Here is a 17,594-nt window from a genome sequence, read left to right as displayed (position 1 = left end):
CAAAAGAAAACAAAAAACAAAGGGATTCTAGAACCTTTTCATATACTACTTAAAAGAATACAATTATTTAGTTAATTCAGAAAGCCTTTCAGCAAGCTCTAGAAAAATTGAAAATGTGCATTCATTATGAACCAACTATTCCACTTGTAATGGCGTACCTTCTAGAATCATACATGTGTACACCAGGAGATATGTCCAAAAACATTCATTGCTGCATTACTTATAATATTAAAAAGTGGAAGTTAAATGTTTTTCAATAGAAGAATGGCCAAACAGTTTAATATTGTGTGATATATAACAGCAGTTAAAAACAAACATACAAACAAAAAACCTAGAGGCAATAAAAGAGACAAATGACATTACATAATACTAAAAGGGTCAATCTAAGAGGATATAACCCTTGTAAACATATGTACACCCAACAAAGGAACACCAAAACACATAAAGAAAATCTTGATGGACATAAAGGGAGAGTTCAACAGTAATACAGTCATAGTAGAAAATTTTAACAACCCAATAACATCAATGGATGAATCTTCCAGATAAAAAACAATCAATAAGCAAAAGTGACTGTAAATGACACACTGGACCACATAGATTTAATTGATATTTACCAAACATTTTATCCCCAAACAGAATATACATTCTTTTCAAGTGCACATGGAACATTGTCTGGGATAGACTACATGTTAGGACACAAAACAAGTCTTAATAAATTCAAGAATACTGACATTATATTAAGCTTCTTCTTTGACCAAAATGGTATGAAACTAGAAATCAATTACAATAAAAAAACAGAAAAACACTCAAACATGGAGTTAAGCTAAATAACATGTTACTGAACAATTAATGAATGGGTCAACAATGAGATTAAGGAATAAATCAAAAGTTACCTTGTGGCAAATAAAAATGAACACACAACAGCCCCCAAATCTATGGGGCATAGCAAAATTAGTCCTAAGAGGGAAATTTGTAGCATTACAGGTCTACCTCAAGAAACAAGAAAAATCTCAAATAAATATTCTAACCCTACATGGAAAAGAACTAGGAAAAAAGACAACTAACAAGGCCCAGAGTAAGTAGAAGGAAAAAAATAATAATAAAGATTAGGGTGCAGCCCATCCAGTGTGGCTCACTGGACTGAGTGCCAACCCATGGCCTGAGAGGTCCCAGTCTGATTCCTGGTCAGGGCACATGCCCGGGTTGTGGGCTTGATGCCTAGAAGGGGGCGTGCAGGAGGCAGTCAAGTTTCTCTCCCACACATGGATGTTTCTAGCTCTCCCTTCCTCTCTAAAAAAAAAAAAAAAAAATCAATAAAAACATATTTTAAAAAAAGAAAGATTAGGGTGCAAATAAATAACATAGAAGCTAAAAAAATATACAAAAGGTCAATAAAACCAAGAGCTGCTTATTTGAAAAGATAAACAAGATCGACAAACCTTTAATCGGACTCATTAAGAAAAAAAGAGAGAGGAACCAAATACAGTTGTCCCTCACCACTTCGCACTTCGACTTTCGCGGCTTCGCTCTATCATGGTTTTTTCAAATATAGTATAGTGTTTGAATATTTGGAAAAACCATGATAGAGCAAAGCTGCGAAAGTCGAAGCGTGAAGTGGCGAGGGATGACTGTGTATAAATAAAGAATCCGACTTTGCGGAAATTCATTTATCATGGTAGAGTATGGAATTGATTAACTGTGATAAACCAGGGCTGAATAAATAAAATCAGAAATAGAAAGAGGGGAAATGACAACTGACAGCACAGAAATAGAAGGGACTGTAAGAAAATACTATATGCCAACAAAATGGACAACATGGGTGAAATGAATAAATTCCTAGAAACATACAATCTTCCAAAACTGAATCAGGAAGAATCAGAAAAATCTGATTAGACCAATTACAGCTAATGAAATGAAAACTGTAATAAAAAATCTCTCAGTAAACAAAAGTCCTACAACAGACGGCTTCACAGGCAAACTTTACCAAACATTCAAAGAAGAACTAACACCTATACTTCTCAAAGTACTCCAAAAAGATTCAAGAGAAGGGAAGAGTTCTAAGCTCATTTTATGAGACCAGCATTATCCTAATTCTAAAACCAGAAAAAGACACTACAAAGGAAGACAATTATTGGCTAATATCCCCAATGAATATACATGCTAAAATCCTCAACAAAATATTGGCAAACTGGATCCAGCAATACATTAAAAAGATCATACACCATGAACAAGTAGAATTTATTCCAGGGATGCAAAGTACGTACAATATTCGCAAATCAATAAATGTGATGCACCACATAAAAAAATGAAAGCTAAAAATCACATGATCATATCAATAGATGCAGAAAAAACATTTGATAAAATCCAACACTTATTTATGATAAAACCTCTCAGCAAGGTGGGAATAGAGGGAACATACCTAAACTTAATAAAAGCCATATATGACAAACTCACAGACAACATCAAACTCAATGGGCAAAAACTAAAAGCATTTCCCTTAAGATTAGAAAGAAGACAAGAATGTCCCCTTTTACCACTCTTATTCAACATTTAATTTCCATTAAAATATCAATAGCCTATATCACAGATCTAGAACAAATTCCAAAAATAAGTATGAAACAACAAAACATCCTGAATAGACACTGCAACCTTGAGAAAGAAGAAATTGTGAGGTATCATTTTACCTGATATCAAACCATACTACAAGGCTACAGTAATCAAAACAGCATGGTACTGGCATAAAAACGGGCATATAGATCAATGGACCAGAATAGAGCCCAGAAATAAACCCACATCAACATGATCAATTAATATTTCACAAAGCAGGCAAGAACATACAATAGAGTAAAGACAGTCTATTCAATAAATAGTGTTGGAAAAATTGGACAAGTATATGCAAAAAATTAAACTAGACCACCACCTTACACCGTACAGAAGAATAAACTCAAAATGGATTAAAGACTTAAACGTAAGTCGCAAAACCATAAAAATCCAAGAAGCAAACACAGGCAGTAAAATCTCATAGATTTTTTATAGCAATATTTTTTCTGACATATCTCTTCAGGCAAGGAAAAGAAAAGAAAAACAAATAAACAAATGGGACTACATCAAACTAAAAACCTTTTGCACAGCAAGGAAAACTATTAACAAAACAAAAAGATAACTGAATGAATGGGATAACACATTCACCAATGATATATCTGATAAGGAGTTAATTTTAAAAATTTGTAAAGAACTTATTCAACTCAACACCAAGAAAAACAAATAACTGAATTAAAAGATGGGCAAAGGACCTGAATAGACACTTCTCTAAAGTGGGCAACACACATATGAAAATATGCTCAATGTCACTAATCATCAGAGAAATGCAAATTAAAAGTAAAATGAGATATCACCTCCCACCTGTCAGAATAGTGATCATCAATAAGTCAACAAACAACAAGTGTTGGTGAGGATGTAGAGGAAAGGGAACCCTCATACACTGTTGGTAGAAATGCAGATTGGTACAGTCACTGTGGAAAGCAGTATGGAGTTACCTCAAAAAATTCAAAAATGAAACTGCATTATGACCCAGCAATTCCACTTCTGGATATTTATTGGAAGAAACCCAAAACACCAATTTGAAAAAACATATGCACCCCTATGTTCATGGCAGCATTATTTACAATAGCTGAGATTTGGAAGCAGCCCAAGTATCCAAATACCCAAGTAGATGAGTGGATAAAAAAAGCTGTGGTACATTTACACAATGAAATACTACTCAGACATAAAAAAGAAGGAAACCTTACCTTTTGAGACAGCATGGAAGGACCAAGAGAATATTATGCTAAATGAAATAGGCTAGTCAGAGAAAGACAAGTACCTTGTAATTTCACTTATATGTGGAATCTAATGAACAAAATAAACTAACAAACAAAATAGAAACAGACTCATAGATAGAGAGAACAGCCTGACAGCTGTCAGAGGGGAAGGGATGGGGAGGCCAGGTGAAAAAGGTGAAGGGAGTAAGCAAAACAAACAAAATAGCCCTGGCTGGGCACATATAAGAACCAACCAATGAACGCATAAGTAAGCGGAACAACAAATTGATGTTTCTCTCTGTCTCACAAAAAAAAAAAAAAAAAAAAAAAAATCAACAAATAAAATTTCTTTAAAACAAAAGACACAGAGAACAATATGGTGATTGCTAAAGGAAAAGTGGTTGGGAGGTGGCAGAGGGCAGAGAGGGGAGGAGGTAAATGGCGGCAGAAGAGACTGGACTTTGGGTGGTGAGTACACCGTGCAGTGTGCAGATGATGCGTTATAGAGCTGTACACTTGACACCTGTGTGGTTTTATTAACCAATGTCATCTCAACAAATTCAATGAAAAAAACAACAACACAAAAATCATATGGAAAAGAAAATATAAGCATGGTACACTGGTTGCTTCAGTGGTGGAGAGTATTTGCCCCATTGGTGTGACTCAGTAGACTGAGTGCTGTTCCATGAACCAAGAGGTCACCAGTCTGATTCCAGGTCAAGGCACATCCTGGGGTTTTGAACTTGATCCCCAGTATGGGGCAAGCAGGAGGCAGTCAATTGATGTTTCTCTTTCTCTCCTTTCCTCTAAAAAATCAATAAAAACATATTTTTAAAAGAACTGATTATTGAATTATTGAAGATCATGATATACCATCAAGAATGAAAGAAGTGGGGAGGGGTTAAGAAATAAATAAATGTTCATTTACAATCACACACACACACACACACACACACACACACACACACACCCCAAAAGTAACCTAGATCTACACATAGAGAGATCTCAAATACTAAGTAGAAAAATAAAGGTATACAATGACACACAGACTATAACATTTGTTTAGATTATAAAAAACAAACAAAATATTGGCCAAGGATGTATATGATATAAAAAGTACACAAACTAAACCTGAAGACCACATACTAGTGGTCAGCTACTGGGAAGGGAGAATGGGGCAAAGGGCCCACATTTTCTGTTTAGTATATTTTTTAAATAAAAAAAGTCAAAAAGAAATTACGAACAATTTTCAAGTCTATGACAAGAGTACTTTTGTTATATTATCCTCTGTACTTCTTAGTATTTTTAACATTTCTCAAGAAACCCCCAAAATGACAGTAAATATATACGATTATAGTCATCAGTAATCCTTACAAAGTAGTAAAGGTAAACTATTTCAGGAAGCAACTAGGAATATACTATATGATCTATTTAAATTACTTTATAATTTATTGATATATACAAACGACTAAAAAAAACTAATTACCAAGGGTGGGGGCGAATCTAGTATTGATTCAGTAATTCATCATTATTATTTATTTTAAGAATAGTAATTATAGAATTTGAACTATGAAAAATTACAGAAGGTGAAATAATGTAATTTTAATTAAAATGGCTCTTTAAAAGATAATTAAACAATGGCATGGTACATATACTTTAGATGCATGGGCCTCTAAATTTTAACAAGTATTTTCTTCTTCATTAATTAGGAAAATTAATATAGCTGGGCTGCCTCCATATTTAAGCAAATGTATTAAAAAATCTTAAACTTTGATGCTAACTATATAAACTTGATCTTTTCCTTCTAACCATATCATCCACTTACATTTTAAAATGCTCAGTCTAAGAAACAGGTAATGCATTATGAAAAATATATTCATTATGATTAAAACATTTTGTTATATAATGTTGTAGGTCCATAAAAGATTTTATGAACACTGCTTGGGGTTTAAAACACAAATTCTACATGGTCACATTCTTAGGTTAAAATAGGTTAGCCTAATGGAATACTAGTTGAATTACCTTGGGCTCACATGCCCTACAGAAGACAGTTTATACATTTAATTCAAATGGATAGAGATAGTTGCCACTTGGATCTGTATGTCCCAGATGAAACTGGCTTGTGAGAGAAAGGGCAACAAGCAGTAATAATTAAAATGCCTTCTGAAAAACTGTGCTTGAGCGAACTGCTGCAGATAAACGGCTTCTGCAGAGCTGCAGGTCAGCCACAGACTCGTGTGTGTCTTTCAGGTGTAGTATTCTTGACTCTGTTTATAACAGGAGTTCCAGCATAAAAATTCAGTGGTGCTAAATTTGCTCACAAGAGCATCCATTTAATAAATATTTACTGCAGAGATACCCCAATGGGTTTCTGATAATTAGATTCAAATATCAAATAGTTTATTCTTCATTTAGTCTGAATTAGAAATGAAATTAGAGAGGTTTTATTTGTTTGACTATTAATAGTTACTAGTGACCAAATATGACAGTAAGAAAAAAAATTGGGGGAGCTACAGTCTGATGAATATCACAGGACTCCCAAATAGGTGTACCTACTATGCACTTACAAGTAATTCAACAGGGATAACTAGGTCGGCAATACACAAGGATTTACCGTAACAGAAAGCCAGGGAGAAAGGAAAGAAGGCAAGCCCGTTAGAGGGAGTAGGGGTAATCTCCACCATTCCTACATCTCTCCCTGACCCCCAATCTAAGAACACTCAAAGCAAAACCCTTGGGATTTTCTCTTCTTAAAACCTGAGACATAGTAGCATTATTCACAATAGCCAAAAAATGGAAATAAACCAAATGTCCATCAGTTGATGGATGAATACACAAAATGTGGTATATCCACACAATGGATTATTATTTTTAGATAAAAACGGAATTAGGTACCAACACACACAAAGCATGGATGAGCCTTGAAAACATCATGTATGTCAAGTGAAAGAACCCAGTCACAAAAGGTCATCTATTGTATTACATCCTATATAGGAAGTGTCTGGAACAGGCAAATCCATGGACACAGAAAGTAGAATAGTGGTTCCCAGGGGCTGTGGGGAGGGAGTGATAACGGGCAGTTTCATTTTGGGTGATAAAATGTTTTAAAATTAAACAGTGGTGTTGGACTCATAACTCTGTGAATTACATACTTTAAAAGTATGGTGAAATGTATCTCAGTAAAACTGTTATTCAAAGAACAGGTTTTGGCTGGTGAGAGCACTAAAGATCAAAGGGACAGAACTTGATCAAACATCTTCCTGAAGGGGTACATTCAGTAAGTAATAAACTGTCAAGGCACACACATTCAATCTTTTCCAAGACTATTCATTTTTAAAGAATGTATCATTGAGGAGGTTTATTTCATAATGACTTAAAAAATAGTTGCCCAAGAAAAGACTTGAACCATGAAAAAGCCTTTCCTGCTACTGTCAGTGTTTAAACATTTTAGAACTTTTATCAGTATCACTGAAAGCCTGACAGGCACCAGGAGATGACCCTGTAAGGAGCAAAATAATCTCAACGGCAGTGGGGAATCAAATCTTTTTATTAAAAAATAACATAGTTCTTTGTATTAAAAAATAACATAGGCAATAAGAAGACTATTTGTCAAGACTGTATGACTTTTTTTGAAACTATAAAGAATTCTATTTTAGCAGGGCTTTAAACTAACTGAAAAGGGAGAGATAATCTTAGGAAGAGTGTCAAGTTATTCAATATTGCCACCCATTCCCCCCTCATTCCATTGATGTAAAGCATTTTCTCAGGGTCCAGAGAAACTTTTTAACACCACTAGAAGCCAGTTAAAGGGTAGATGATGTAAAGAGACCACCTGCTTCCAAATGGGGTCATCAAATTCTAACTATTGTACAAAAATAAAAATGAAACTTAAAACTGTGCTTTAATTCGAACTGTTGCCATTAACAAACTGAATAGTTTCCACAATTATTAAAAGGTCTTTTTTTGGCTTCCATATGAATGGAAACTTAGTGCTCCATCTGAATGCAAGGACAAGCTATGATCTACAAGATAAAATATGTGGAGCCTGGCCGGTGTGGCTCAGCAGTTGAGCATCGACCCATGCACCAAGAGGTCATAGGTTTGATTCTTGGTCAGGGCACATGCGCAGGTTGTGGGCCAAATCCCCAGTGGGGGGCATGCAGGAGGCGGTCAATTGATGTTCTCTCTCATTGATGTTTCTTTCTCTCTCTCCCTCTCCCTTCCTCTCTCTCTAACGTCAATAAAGAAAAAATACATGGAACCAATTTATGCACCCCAAAGAAATAAACTTTCTCTTTCACCATCTACAACTTATCTAGAAGTAATTGAGAAGCAAAGTTTCTCAGTTTCTGGGCAATGATAAGAGTCCAAGTCTACAATCATGAATAGTTTTGAAATCCTGTACAATAAAATCTGAGACAGTTTTTAAAAATTCTAAGATGATATTTTCATTTATTGGCTCTACAATTCAAACTGTATTTCCTTCTCTTTCTGCAGTTTTGGTACCCAACAAGCTGAACACGAATGCCATTTCTCTGCTTGCTTGAAACGTGCAGCACAGGCCACACCTTGTACACTGAAGGCTACATTCACCTTGCAGCATTTTCCCTGGCCAAGTCTTCCACCTACAGGGTGCTCTAACCACTGCTGAACTAGCATCTCTAGGCAGCGGGTCTGGGCCCAAACTATTTGTCCCCTTGAAGATTCCTTAGGCAGATGGGGGCTATTAAAAGTTAGGCCTGTGCAGTGAGGAGGACTCCCTGGAGGTGGAGAAGTTTCTCTCGTACAAACTCACCAAAGAGCCCAGGTGCTCACCTGGGAGGCTGGCCTGCTGGGCCTTGGGCCCCAAAGTGGACAACCATGCGGTCAGGAGTGTCAACCAGGCACACCGGGCTGGCCAGGACTAGGCCGGCTGCCAGCTGGGCCAGGACCGGGAACCCCTGCGGGTGCTGTGCCCCCTGCCGACCGGGAGGCGGAGGCTGTGTGCATAGTTTTTTTATTTTGTGTAAAAAAACCACCAAAAACAAAAAACAAATATTATTTTCTACGTTTCTTTAGTCTTGTATAAATTACTTGGTAATTGTCAGGTGGAAAACAAGGGAGTATTCTTGGATAGTTGCTATTTTTGTAACCTTTCCGTGTGCCGTGCCCGCTGTGAGGCAGGAAAGGGTGTCGTGTGCTCACCCAGCTGTTAGTTCCCAGAGGTGGCGCCCTGTTTACAGACTCTTCTCCTTTATTCCTTACGTGGGGGTCTCCATGGCTCCTGGCCAAAGAGCTGGTGGGACCCATGCCCCAGGTGTTGATGGGACCCGTGGCTATCAGTGTGGCCTGTGGCTGTTGGTGGGACCAGCCGTGGCTGACTGTGGCACCCGTGGTTATTGGTGGGGCTCGTGGTGGTTGGCGTGGCCTGAGGCTGTGGGCGCCCCTCGCGGGTTCACGGGTCAGTCCCCTCTGCCCGCCGTCCTCGCTCGCTCCTGCCCGGGACATGTTAGAGATCCTCAACTGTGCTTTCTGAAGTGCCCCGCTGACTGCTCTGTTCCGCCTGGGACAGCGGCAGTATCGAGCTTGTGACAAGTGCCGTCACACAGACTCCCCCTTCGCAACTGGCAGTGTTGCCGTGGGCACCAGGATGCTGCCGACCTGCTGGCCCCGGCCCCCTTGTGAAAGCATATTTTTGTAAATATGTACATATTAAAGGAATCACTCTGTATATTTGATTTAATAAAAAAAAATAAGTAAAATAAAATAAAAGTTAGGCCTGGTGCTCTGGCCAGTTTGGTCAGTGGTTAGAGCATTGGCCTGTGGACAGAAGGGTCCCAGGTTTGATTTTTGGTCAAGGGCATGTATCTGGGTTGCAGGCTTAATCCCTGGCCCCAGTCAGGGTCATGCGGGAGTCAACCAATTGATGTGTCTCTCTCACATCGATGTTTCTCTCTCTTGTCCTCCCTCCCTTCCACTCTATCTAAAAATCAATGGAAAAATATCCCCGGGTGAGGATTAACAACAAAAAATCATAAAGCTGTATGCCACAAAAAGTAAATTTTGCTGAAAGTAACTTGCGCTGCAATAAACCTGAGTTTAAAATAAAGCAATTATCTCTGAATGATAGAATTATGGATTTTCCTCTTTATACCTTCTTGAACTTAACAGTTTAAAATAAGCATTATTTAATTCCACAGTCAGTAAAAAAAAAGAGTGAGACTCCTGCTTTGGCCGCACTCACCCCTTCCGTGCCGTGGGAGCAGAGGTGGGCAGAGGAAAGCCCAGGCTAGGGAGGGCTCCTCACTATGGGCTACTGGGCCCACTTACCGTCATCTCATCCAGTAAAATCTAACCTAGACTAATGTGAAAACAACGCCCCATTGATAATAATGCAAGGAGGAAAAGAATAAATCCTACGTTCATCAAAATTTAGATGTGAAGGTTGATGCTTAGCCCATGGAAGGCAAGAGGTTCAAAGGGTATATGTCCTTCCAAGGGATCTGTGCTGAGATCCCCGAGATTAGCTTTATATACCTTGAGGGTCATTTCTCTTGCTGAGGCATTCACACTGCACCTGCACAGTGACTTACAACACAGGACATCTCACACCCCAGCACCCATTGCCACCCACGACTCCAAAAGGCTCAGAAGGCTCGGGGGACCTGAAATCGACCCATCCATCTATACATGCTAAATATCATCCCTGAGCCAAACCGGAGTGTCAGAATTGGTCTCCTGAAGAATTACTTTCAGCTAAGGGGCTATTCCAGCCGTCTATTATTTTATTCAGCAGCAGGAGAAGACGACTGAGGAGCCTGATTTTGTAATTTAGAAAGACAAACTACTATGAATGCTGCTTTCTTCATCACACAGTGGTCTCTCAAAGGTAATTCAAGAGAAAAACACTCAAGTCTCAGACCTAGGAACGGTAAATCCTCCTGAGCATCCTGGTTTTCATCTTCTAGACACTTTGAATCATGTAATTCATTAGATTTTCTCTCTTTAGCACGGCTACCAGGACACTTAGAACTAATGTGTTCCCTTTGTTTTTACTTTAGGAAATGCACAGAATATTAGCAACATACATTTTGTATACGATTTTAACTGGGCTTTGTCTTATTTTTCTAATCTGTATTTTCCCTTTGCCCTGAATTTCCTCACTCCATTTTTAGTTTTCATGTTTTTAAAAGATGTTTCAAATACTTTTGGAATGAGGTGAAATATTAAATATATAAATAACTATAGCGTACTCAGTACAGATACAGAAAGGCTGCAACTTTTCAATAAACTGATTCTACAGCCTACCTTCCATGAGGTCAAATATCAAATACATAACTACAGTATGTTCAAAACAAATGCAGAATAGTATCTTCTCTGTTAACTGATTCCACAGCCTACTTTAAATGAGGTGAAATATTAAAGAAATAAAGAACTATATTGTCCTCAGTATAAATGCAGAAAAAGCTGTAACTTCTTTATTCACTACTTCCATAGATTACCTTGAATACATTTAATCGATTAAATACATAGATAACTATTAAGTGCACAGGTAACTATAGTGCACTTGGTATAAAAGCAGAAAGTCTGTAACTTCTCTATTAACTAATTCCATAGCTCACCTTCAGGCTTTTCAGAGTTTGAGTGATAATTTTTGGTCTTTGGATACAGGCTCCATCAATTCCAGATTGAGGATCATTACATATTGATAATGCTTATGGTAACAATGTTTTGCAGTAAATAAAACAAAAGCAAAATCATATCAGAAATGGGGTTTTTACTACCTTATTTAGAAATTACTACTTCCAAAGAGTCATTAATAGAAAACCATGCAATCATTTTAATCACTAAGATATTTTAAAGTTATCAACAAAACATACGACAAGTGAATTGCCAATGGTAATTATGGGGTTCATATTTTAGGACACTTCTTAATAATAACATGCAGAGGCCCATTCTCTCTATCTGGAAAATGGGAACATCTCATGGCATGGGTTACAAATTAATCTTTGGTACCAAAAATGTGAAGAAACAGGACTGCTCCATTTCAGAGTCACTCATTTGGCAGAGGGCTCCCCAGTACATCAGTGAGCACAATATAAAAGTCATCTGTTAGGTAGGACCTCATGCCCCTGCCTCCTCCTTATTCACAGGGTAAGGCCAACAATGGTGAGCTTTGGACCACTCTGGATGACTGAAAAAGTAAATGAAAATATAATTTTATTTCCCTTTTAGTTATTAATGTCATCATTGGACTAGAAAAAGTACAGAAGTCTTGCAGATCACCTTACCAACTCTGATGTAGAATCTAAATTAAAAAAAAGGAAAGACCAAATTTTGCTGACTAAACTCACTTCACGTAAGAATGAATTAGGAAGCTACATGACCATAAGCATCAATCCCACTTATAATTTTCCTTTGAGTAAATCCAAAATGGCTAACAGGAAGGAGGGCTTCGGTCTGAGAGCTAATTTCTGTTTTCTGTATCTTTAGATTCTGGTTCCAAGACTGACAATGGGTGGGGGCTGGAAGACACAAAGGACATCTCTCCAGTGACAATGGAAACCTGTGCTCCTTCACTAACACTGCTTTCTAACGGGTTCCTTGCCAGTGTGTAAACCTGGTGGTCACACAGCAGAGCAACTGTGTCAATAGCCTTCTGGAGGTCCACTGCAAAGCACACTGGTGGGTGTGAAGAGGGCAGACAGGAAGGGTAGACAGGAAACCACGAAGATAACCTAATGGGCAAAGCATCCTTATTTGAGCTCAGGAACACTGGCCTTCATGAAGGTTCACTGTTCTATGAACATTTGGCTGGAAGCCTGCCTGCTGGGCACCAGGCACTGTGCCAGGGCTTGGGGTTGGCCATCACCTCATAGGACAGCTATTACAGGCACAGAGGAATAGTTAAAGAGTTCAGATGAAGAGAGATGATTTTCCTGAAGAAACTTGGGGAAGGCTATAAGGAAGTTTTAGCATTTAATTGGGAGCTTCGAAAATACATGAGAATTCAACCTGAGATGGGAGGAGGGCAGTCAAAGTAGACTGATTATCATTCCAACCAGAGTTCACTGAAAGAAGAAACCCACCTTACTCATAACCCTTAACAGTCCACAACAGTTTCCTTCACTGCTGCCTGGCCTCTCTTCATTTTGTCCTACACACTACACTCTCAGGCCGACTGCCGCCACCCAGCCACAGCCACAACCGCCACCACAGCCACAGCCACGGCCACAGCAACTTCTAATAGGTCTCCTTTATAAACCTAAGTAAGGTGAAGCTTATCACCCTGGTTCCCAGTTCCCCAGCTGCACCTTTCCACCTTTATACATGACGAGGTTATTCTAGGACACATCCTAGACACTACTGAGCCACGTGATGCTTCAAAACAACAGCAGTGTGAGATCATATACCTCTGTGCGTGCTTTCTGCCTTTCTCTGGTCAGCCCAGCTCCATTTCTGCAGGACCCGTTCATTTGGCCACTGTTCCTGACTGAGCCCCGGAGCCATGCCAGGTGCTATCTGGAACCAAGCACCAAACTCACGGAGAGTAAGTATTACCCACATTACTGACACATTTTTAATAAACCTATGGATTTAGCTAATTCAACTATGTAACCTTAAAATTCTTCATTTTAAAACTTAAAGCACAAAAAATAATCTAATCGCTATGCACATATCAATTTAACAGATGTTAATATTTTGTCATGTTTTCTCTAAATGGCACTTTTAATACAGCCTGATTCCTGACAGCTTCCTCCTCCCTTACTCCCTAGAGGTGCCATTATCTTAAATCGGTGCCATTCCAAAATATTTTTACTTTGACTACACAAGCATACATTCATAAACAATAGCAAACATTGTTTAAATATTATACAGTATTGTTTCATATACATTTTAAATGCTTATAACTATATCCTCCTTTTCCTATTCTTTTACAATTTGTGATTTTCACTCAGAAGTCTGTTTTGCAAAGGTGTCCATATTGATACATGCAGACCTAGTTATCTCATTTTAACTGCTCTTGAGTATTTATCTATAGGCTGTTTCCAATCCATTCTGATGGATAATTGTTTTTCCTAATATTTTACTTTTGCAAATAATGCTATAATGAGCATCCTCATACCTGTCTTCCAATGACACCAAATTCTTGAAGTTTTAAATCTCACTCATTTGCCTGACTCTTACTCACGGTCGAGGTTTTAAACTTGAGTTTTATAACATCTGACTGTGAAATCATCTTTAGTGATGCTAGTTTCTCTTCTGGGGATTCCTGAACAACACTGAGTTACATTTGGTTTCCAAACCCACAAGCTTGGTGTTTGCCAGGGGTACAGCCTTGAGTGTCATGCAGCGATGTTAAGTTCAAATGTACCACCCTGAGTACGCACAAGGCCTCATTCTTGGCCCCTGCATAAGGATAAACTCAAGACTAATGTTTTCAGGGTGTCAATTTTCCCAGGCCTCCTACAGAGGCAGCTCAAATGCTTCTGGCTCTGACTTTGTTTCCTTGCTAGTTCTTGTGCCTGGGACTTTCTTTTTTTCTTTTACCATTTCCTCTAGGCACTGTCTTGTATTCCTAGGTATTTATCAAGAGAATTTCTACATTTAGTTAGCTAAATTGCCAGAATAAAAGTCCTAACTGAATTCTGTAAATGTTGAATTAATTTTTCTATTAGTATAGAATTACATATTTTTAAAATGTTGGTCCATACATTTTTGAAAATATATAGCACCATATTATTAAATTTATGAATTGTTCTTTTTGGTGCTAACAATACAGCTAACTTTGAAAAATACTGAATAGAATTAAAATTAATTTTTCACATTTTTAACTTCTTTGACAAGTTATTTCACTGAGTATCACAGAGTTAGAAATTTTTTATTTATAATTTTACAATTGGCTTATAATTTTTCTTCCTATAAACAAGTGGCTGGATATTTAAAAATGATCACATAATTTGGTATTTGTGTTTTAAAAGTTTTATTGATCTTACTTGTATACTTTAAGCCTTACTAAGAATACTAAAAACACAATTGGTAAGGGTCAGAGATGAAAAATTTAAACAAGAACACAATTTATCAGCCTATTATTTTTAAATTCATAGCAATAAATAAGGTAGAAAAGATAAACTACAGACAGCATACTCTTCACTAAGATTTTTCTGGCTGTGAGTAACTGAAGATACTGAGAGGCAGAACAATTCTGATGTTAGAAGTAGTTGAGAAACAAGTTACTGTGGGCACATACCTACTTAGGAGTAAACAAACTGAGTTTAAAAATGCGAGCAATAGAAGTATTTTATGGTAGGCTTTATTGTAATATATAATTACTAAGAAACAAATCCATGGATAAGCAGGGATTGTGGCAGTAATTTTTATAGTAATGATGCTTTCAAATGGCATACATGGCTATTTTAATATATGATTAAATGTGTTTTTTCAGCAATATACTGGTTTTGAATTTACTATACATGAATACACTAAGTTATTTCATATAATAATTACTTCATAAAGTAGTTTTACAAGAGTTTTAGAAAATTTCAAGGTAAATTGAAGACATTTTTCAAAGCTAACTAAATGTTATCATTTAGAAATATTTCCTAGTTTAAAAAAATCAATACCAGGTTTTCAAAACTAGTTAGCTTTAATTAGCAGTTAATTGTGAAAAACATCCATTAACTATATCTACACACGAGAAATCAAATTTCTAAATGTGTCACAGTAGCTTCTGCTACCGAAGCGTAGCAGTGCCATATAAAACATCAAGCACAGGACGGAAGGATAATCGACACTGCAAGACGCTCTTCAAAATTAGAGCGCAGGGACATTCCTGGTGTCCCTCTCGGGAAGGCAGGGAAGAGTGACAGCAGGGCAGCACCACTCGCTGCATCCGGGACAACTCAGTGAGGCCTGTGACCTGAAGGGGTGGAGAAAGCTAGAGCCATTGGCGCTGTACCTGGTGCTGGCGATGCTTGGTGACTCTGCTCCAAGCCTACATCTTTCTAGCTGACTGGCAACAATCTGCCTTTCCACTTCCAGTTCTCGGGTGAGTCGTTGAAACTGAAGCTCCTGTGATTCAAGAAAATAAAAGGCACATAAGGTGTCAAGGTTTGCTGCTCAGGTAGATTACGTAAATTAATGTATGTCACAGGAAACACAGGAACATACCATAACAGAACACTATACTGTGGCTTTGTGAAATTAGCATTTTTGATGGAATTGTGAGCTTAATAATCTGCTGATCAGTAGCTTTTCAAACTTAAAGGCACTGCAGTATTAGCCTCTGTTTGGGATTGAAAACATGTAGATATTGTTTTTCTTTTGATGTTTTGCGGTGCCCACTGAGGTCCTGGAACAGCGCCTCTGCCACTGTGCACCAGGGCTGCAGAGTCCTCACTTGATGTGTCCAAAGCAGAGGCTCAGCAACCACTACAAGCGCTTCATCCTCAACTGCTAATTTTTACATTCCTCACACTATGTTAACACAGCACTACAAAAATGTAAATTCTCATGATGAGAATCACTTTAGCATGTCAATAAAAGCCTTTTAATGATTAAGAAAAAAATCATTCCAGTCCCATAGAAAAAAGTCTTGCTATATTTCTCTACAATATAAGCAACAAACTTTTTATTTTATTTTATTTTTTTTTTTATCCTCATCCAAGGACACTTTTTTATTCTTTATTCAGATAGAGCAGGAGGGAGAGAGAGAGAAACATCGATGTGAAAGGGACACATCGAGTGGCTGCCACCCGCACGACCAACCAGGGCCGGGGACAAACTGCAACCGAGGTACATGCCCTTAGCGGGAACCGAACCCGGGTCTCTCCGGACCGCAGGCCGACGCTCTAACCGCTGAGCCAAACCGGCCAGGGCGCAACAAACTTTTTCTAATGCCAATAAACTTTTTCTTCATGTGTCATTGTCTGAAGGGGAGGAAAAAAGTCTGAGCAGCCCTGGCCGGTTTGGCTCAGCGGTTAGAGCGTCCGCCTGCGGTCCGGAGAGACCCGGGTTCAGTTCCCGCTAAGGGCATGTACCTCGGTTGCAGTTTGTCCCCGGCCCTGGTTGGTCGTGCGGGTGGCAGCCACTCGATGTGTCCCTTTCACATCGATGTTTCTCTCTCTCTCTCTTCCTCTCTCTCCCTCCCACTCTGTGTACAAAAAATAAAACAATGTCCTCGGGTGAGGATTTAAAAAAAAAAAAAGTCTGAGCAATAATATAGAATTTAAAGCTGTATTAAAAGCTGGAAACACTGAAGAAGTTATATTCTTCATTCTATGCTGCATCACGAGGGCAAGGAAGTTCTGTTACAGGAGAAAATGCTTTAACTTTTTGAGGTACTTATCTCATTGTTACCTGGACAGCATTTTAATAAACAGAAAGTATGCCATGTTATTCAACATATATACATCAAGTCAAGTACATTGCAAAGGCTTTAAAGCCACAAATAACATAGCCAGTCACACCTCAAGCTCCCCTGTGCCGCATGATCTCCTTACAAGTCTACTCAAGGCAAATGCTGAACTTGGAAGCTGTTTAATTGGACGACGACTGCTCGTTCAAAATACCAGGCACATGAAGCCTACACCTAGAAACTGATTAGAAATAAAACTACCTAACATATTATCTATGACAATATGTAAGTATTTGCTAGCCACCCAAAAATAAAAATTAATTGAAAAGTCTGTTAACTCCCTCTGGAATCAGGCAAATGTGCAATTACTTGACAGCCCTGGCTTTGCAAATTCTACAAACTATTCTTAGAAACATTTTTTTTTTTTTTTTAAAGAAACAATTCCTGAACTCCTTATT

The 17,594-nt window shown here is 38.1% G+C and overlaps 1 protein-coding gene across 8 annotated transcripts in view; it reads right to left on the bottom strand.

The window, feature by feature from the left end:
* The window catches only part of PKP4 (plakophilin 4), a 235,467-nt gene that overhangs the window by 91,519 nt on the left and 126,354 nt on the right, over window positions 1–17,594 (bottom strand). For all 8 annotated transcript variants that reach the window (XM_036253918.1, XM_036253923.1, XM_036253919.1 and 5 more), the window contains one exon: window positions 15,739–15,851. In XM_036253918.1, the coding sequence (XP_036109811.1) occupies window positions 15,739–15,851 (113 nt within the window). The remainder of the gene's footprint in view (window positions 1–15,738; window positions 15,852–17,594) is intronic.

Source organism: Molossus molossus, unplaced genomic scaffold, assembly GCF_014108415.1.
Source record: "Molossus molossus isolate mMolMol1 unplaced genomic scaffold, mMolMol1.p scaffold_m16_p_11, whole genome shotgun sequence".
NCBI lineage: Eukaryota > Metazoa > Chordata > Mammalia > Chiroptera > Molossidae > Molossus > Molossus molossus.
Note: the sequence above shows the minus strand (reverse complement) of the source record. Positions and strands in the feature narration are given on the sequence as shown.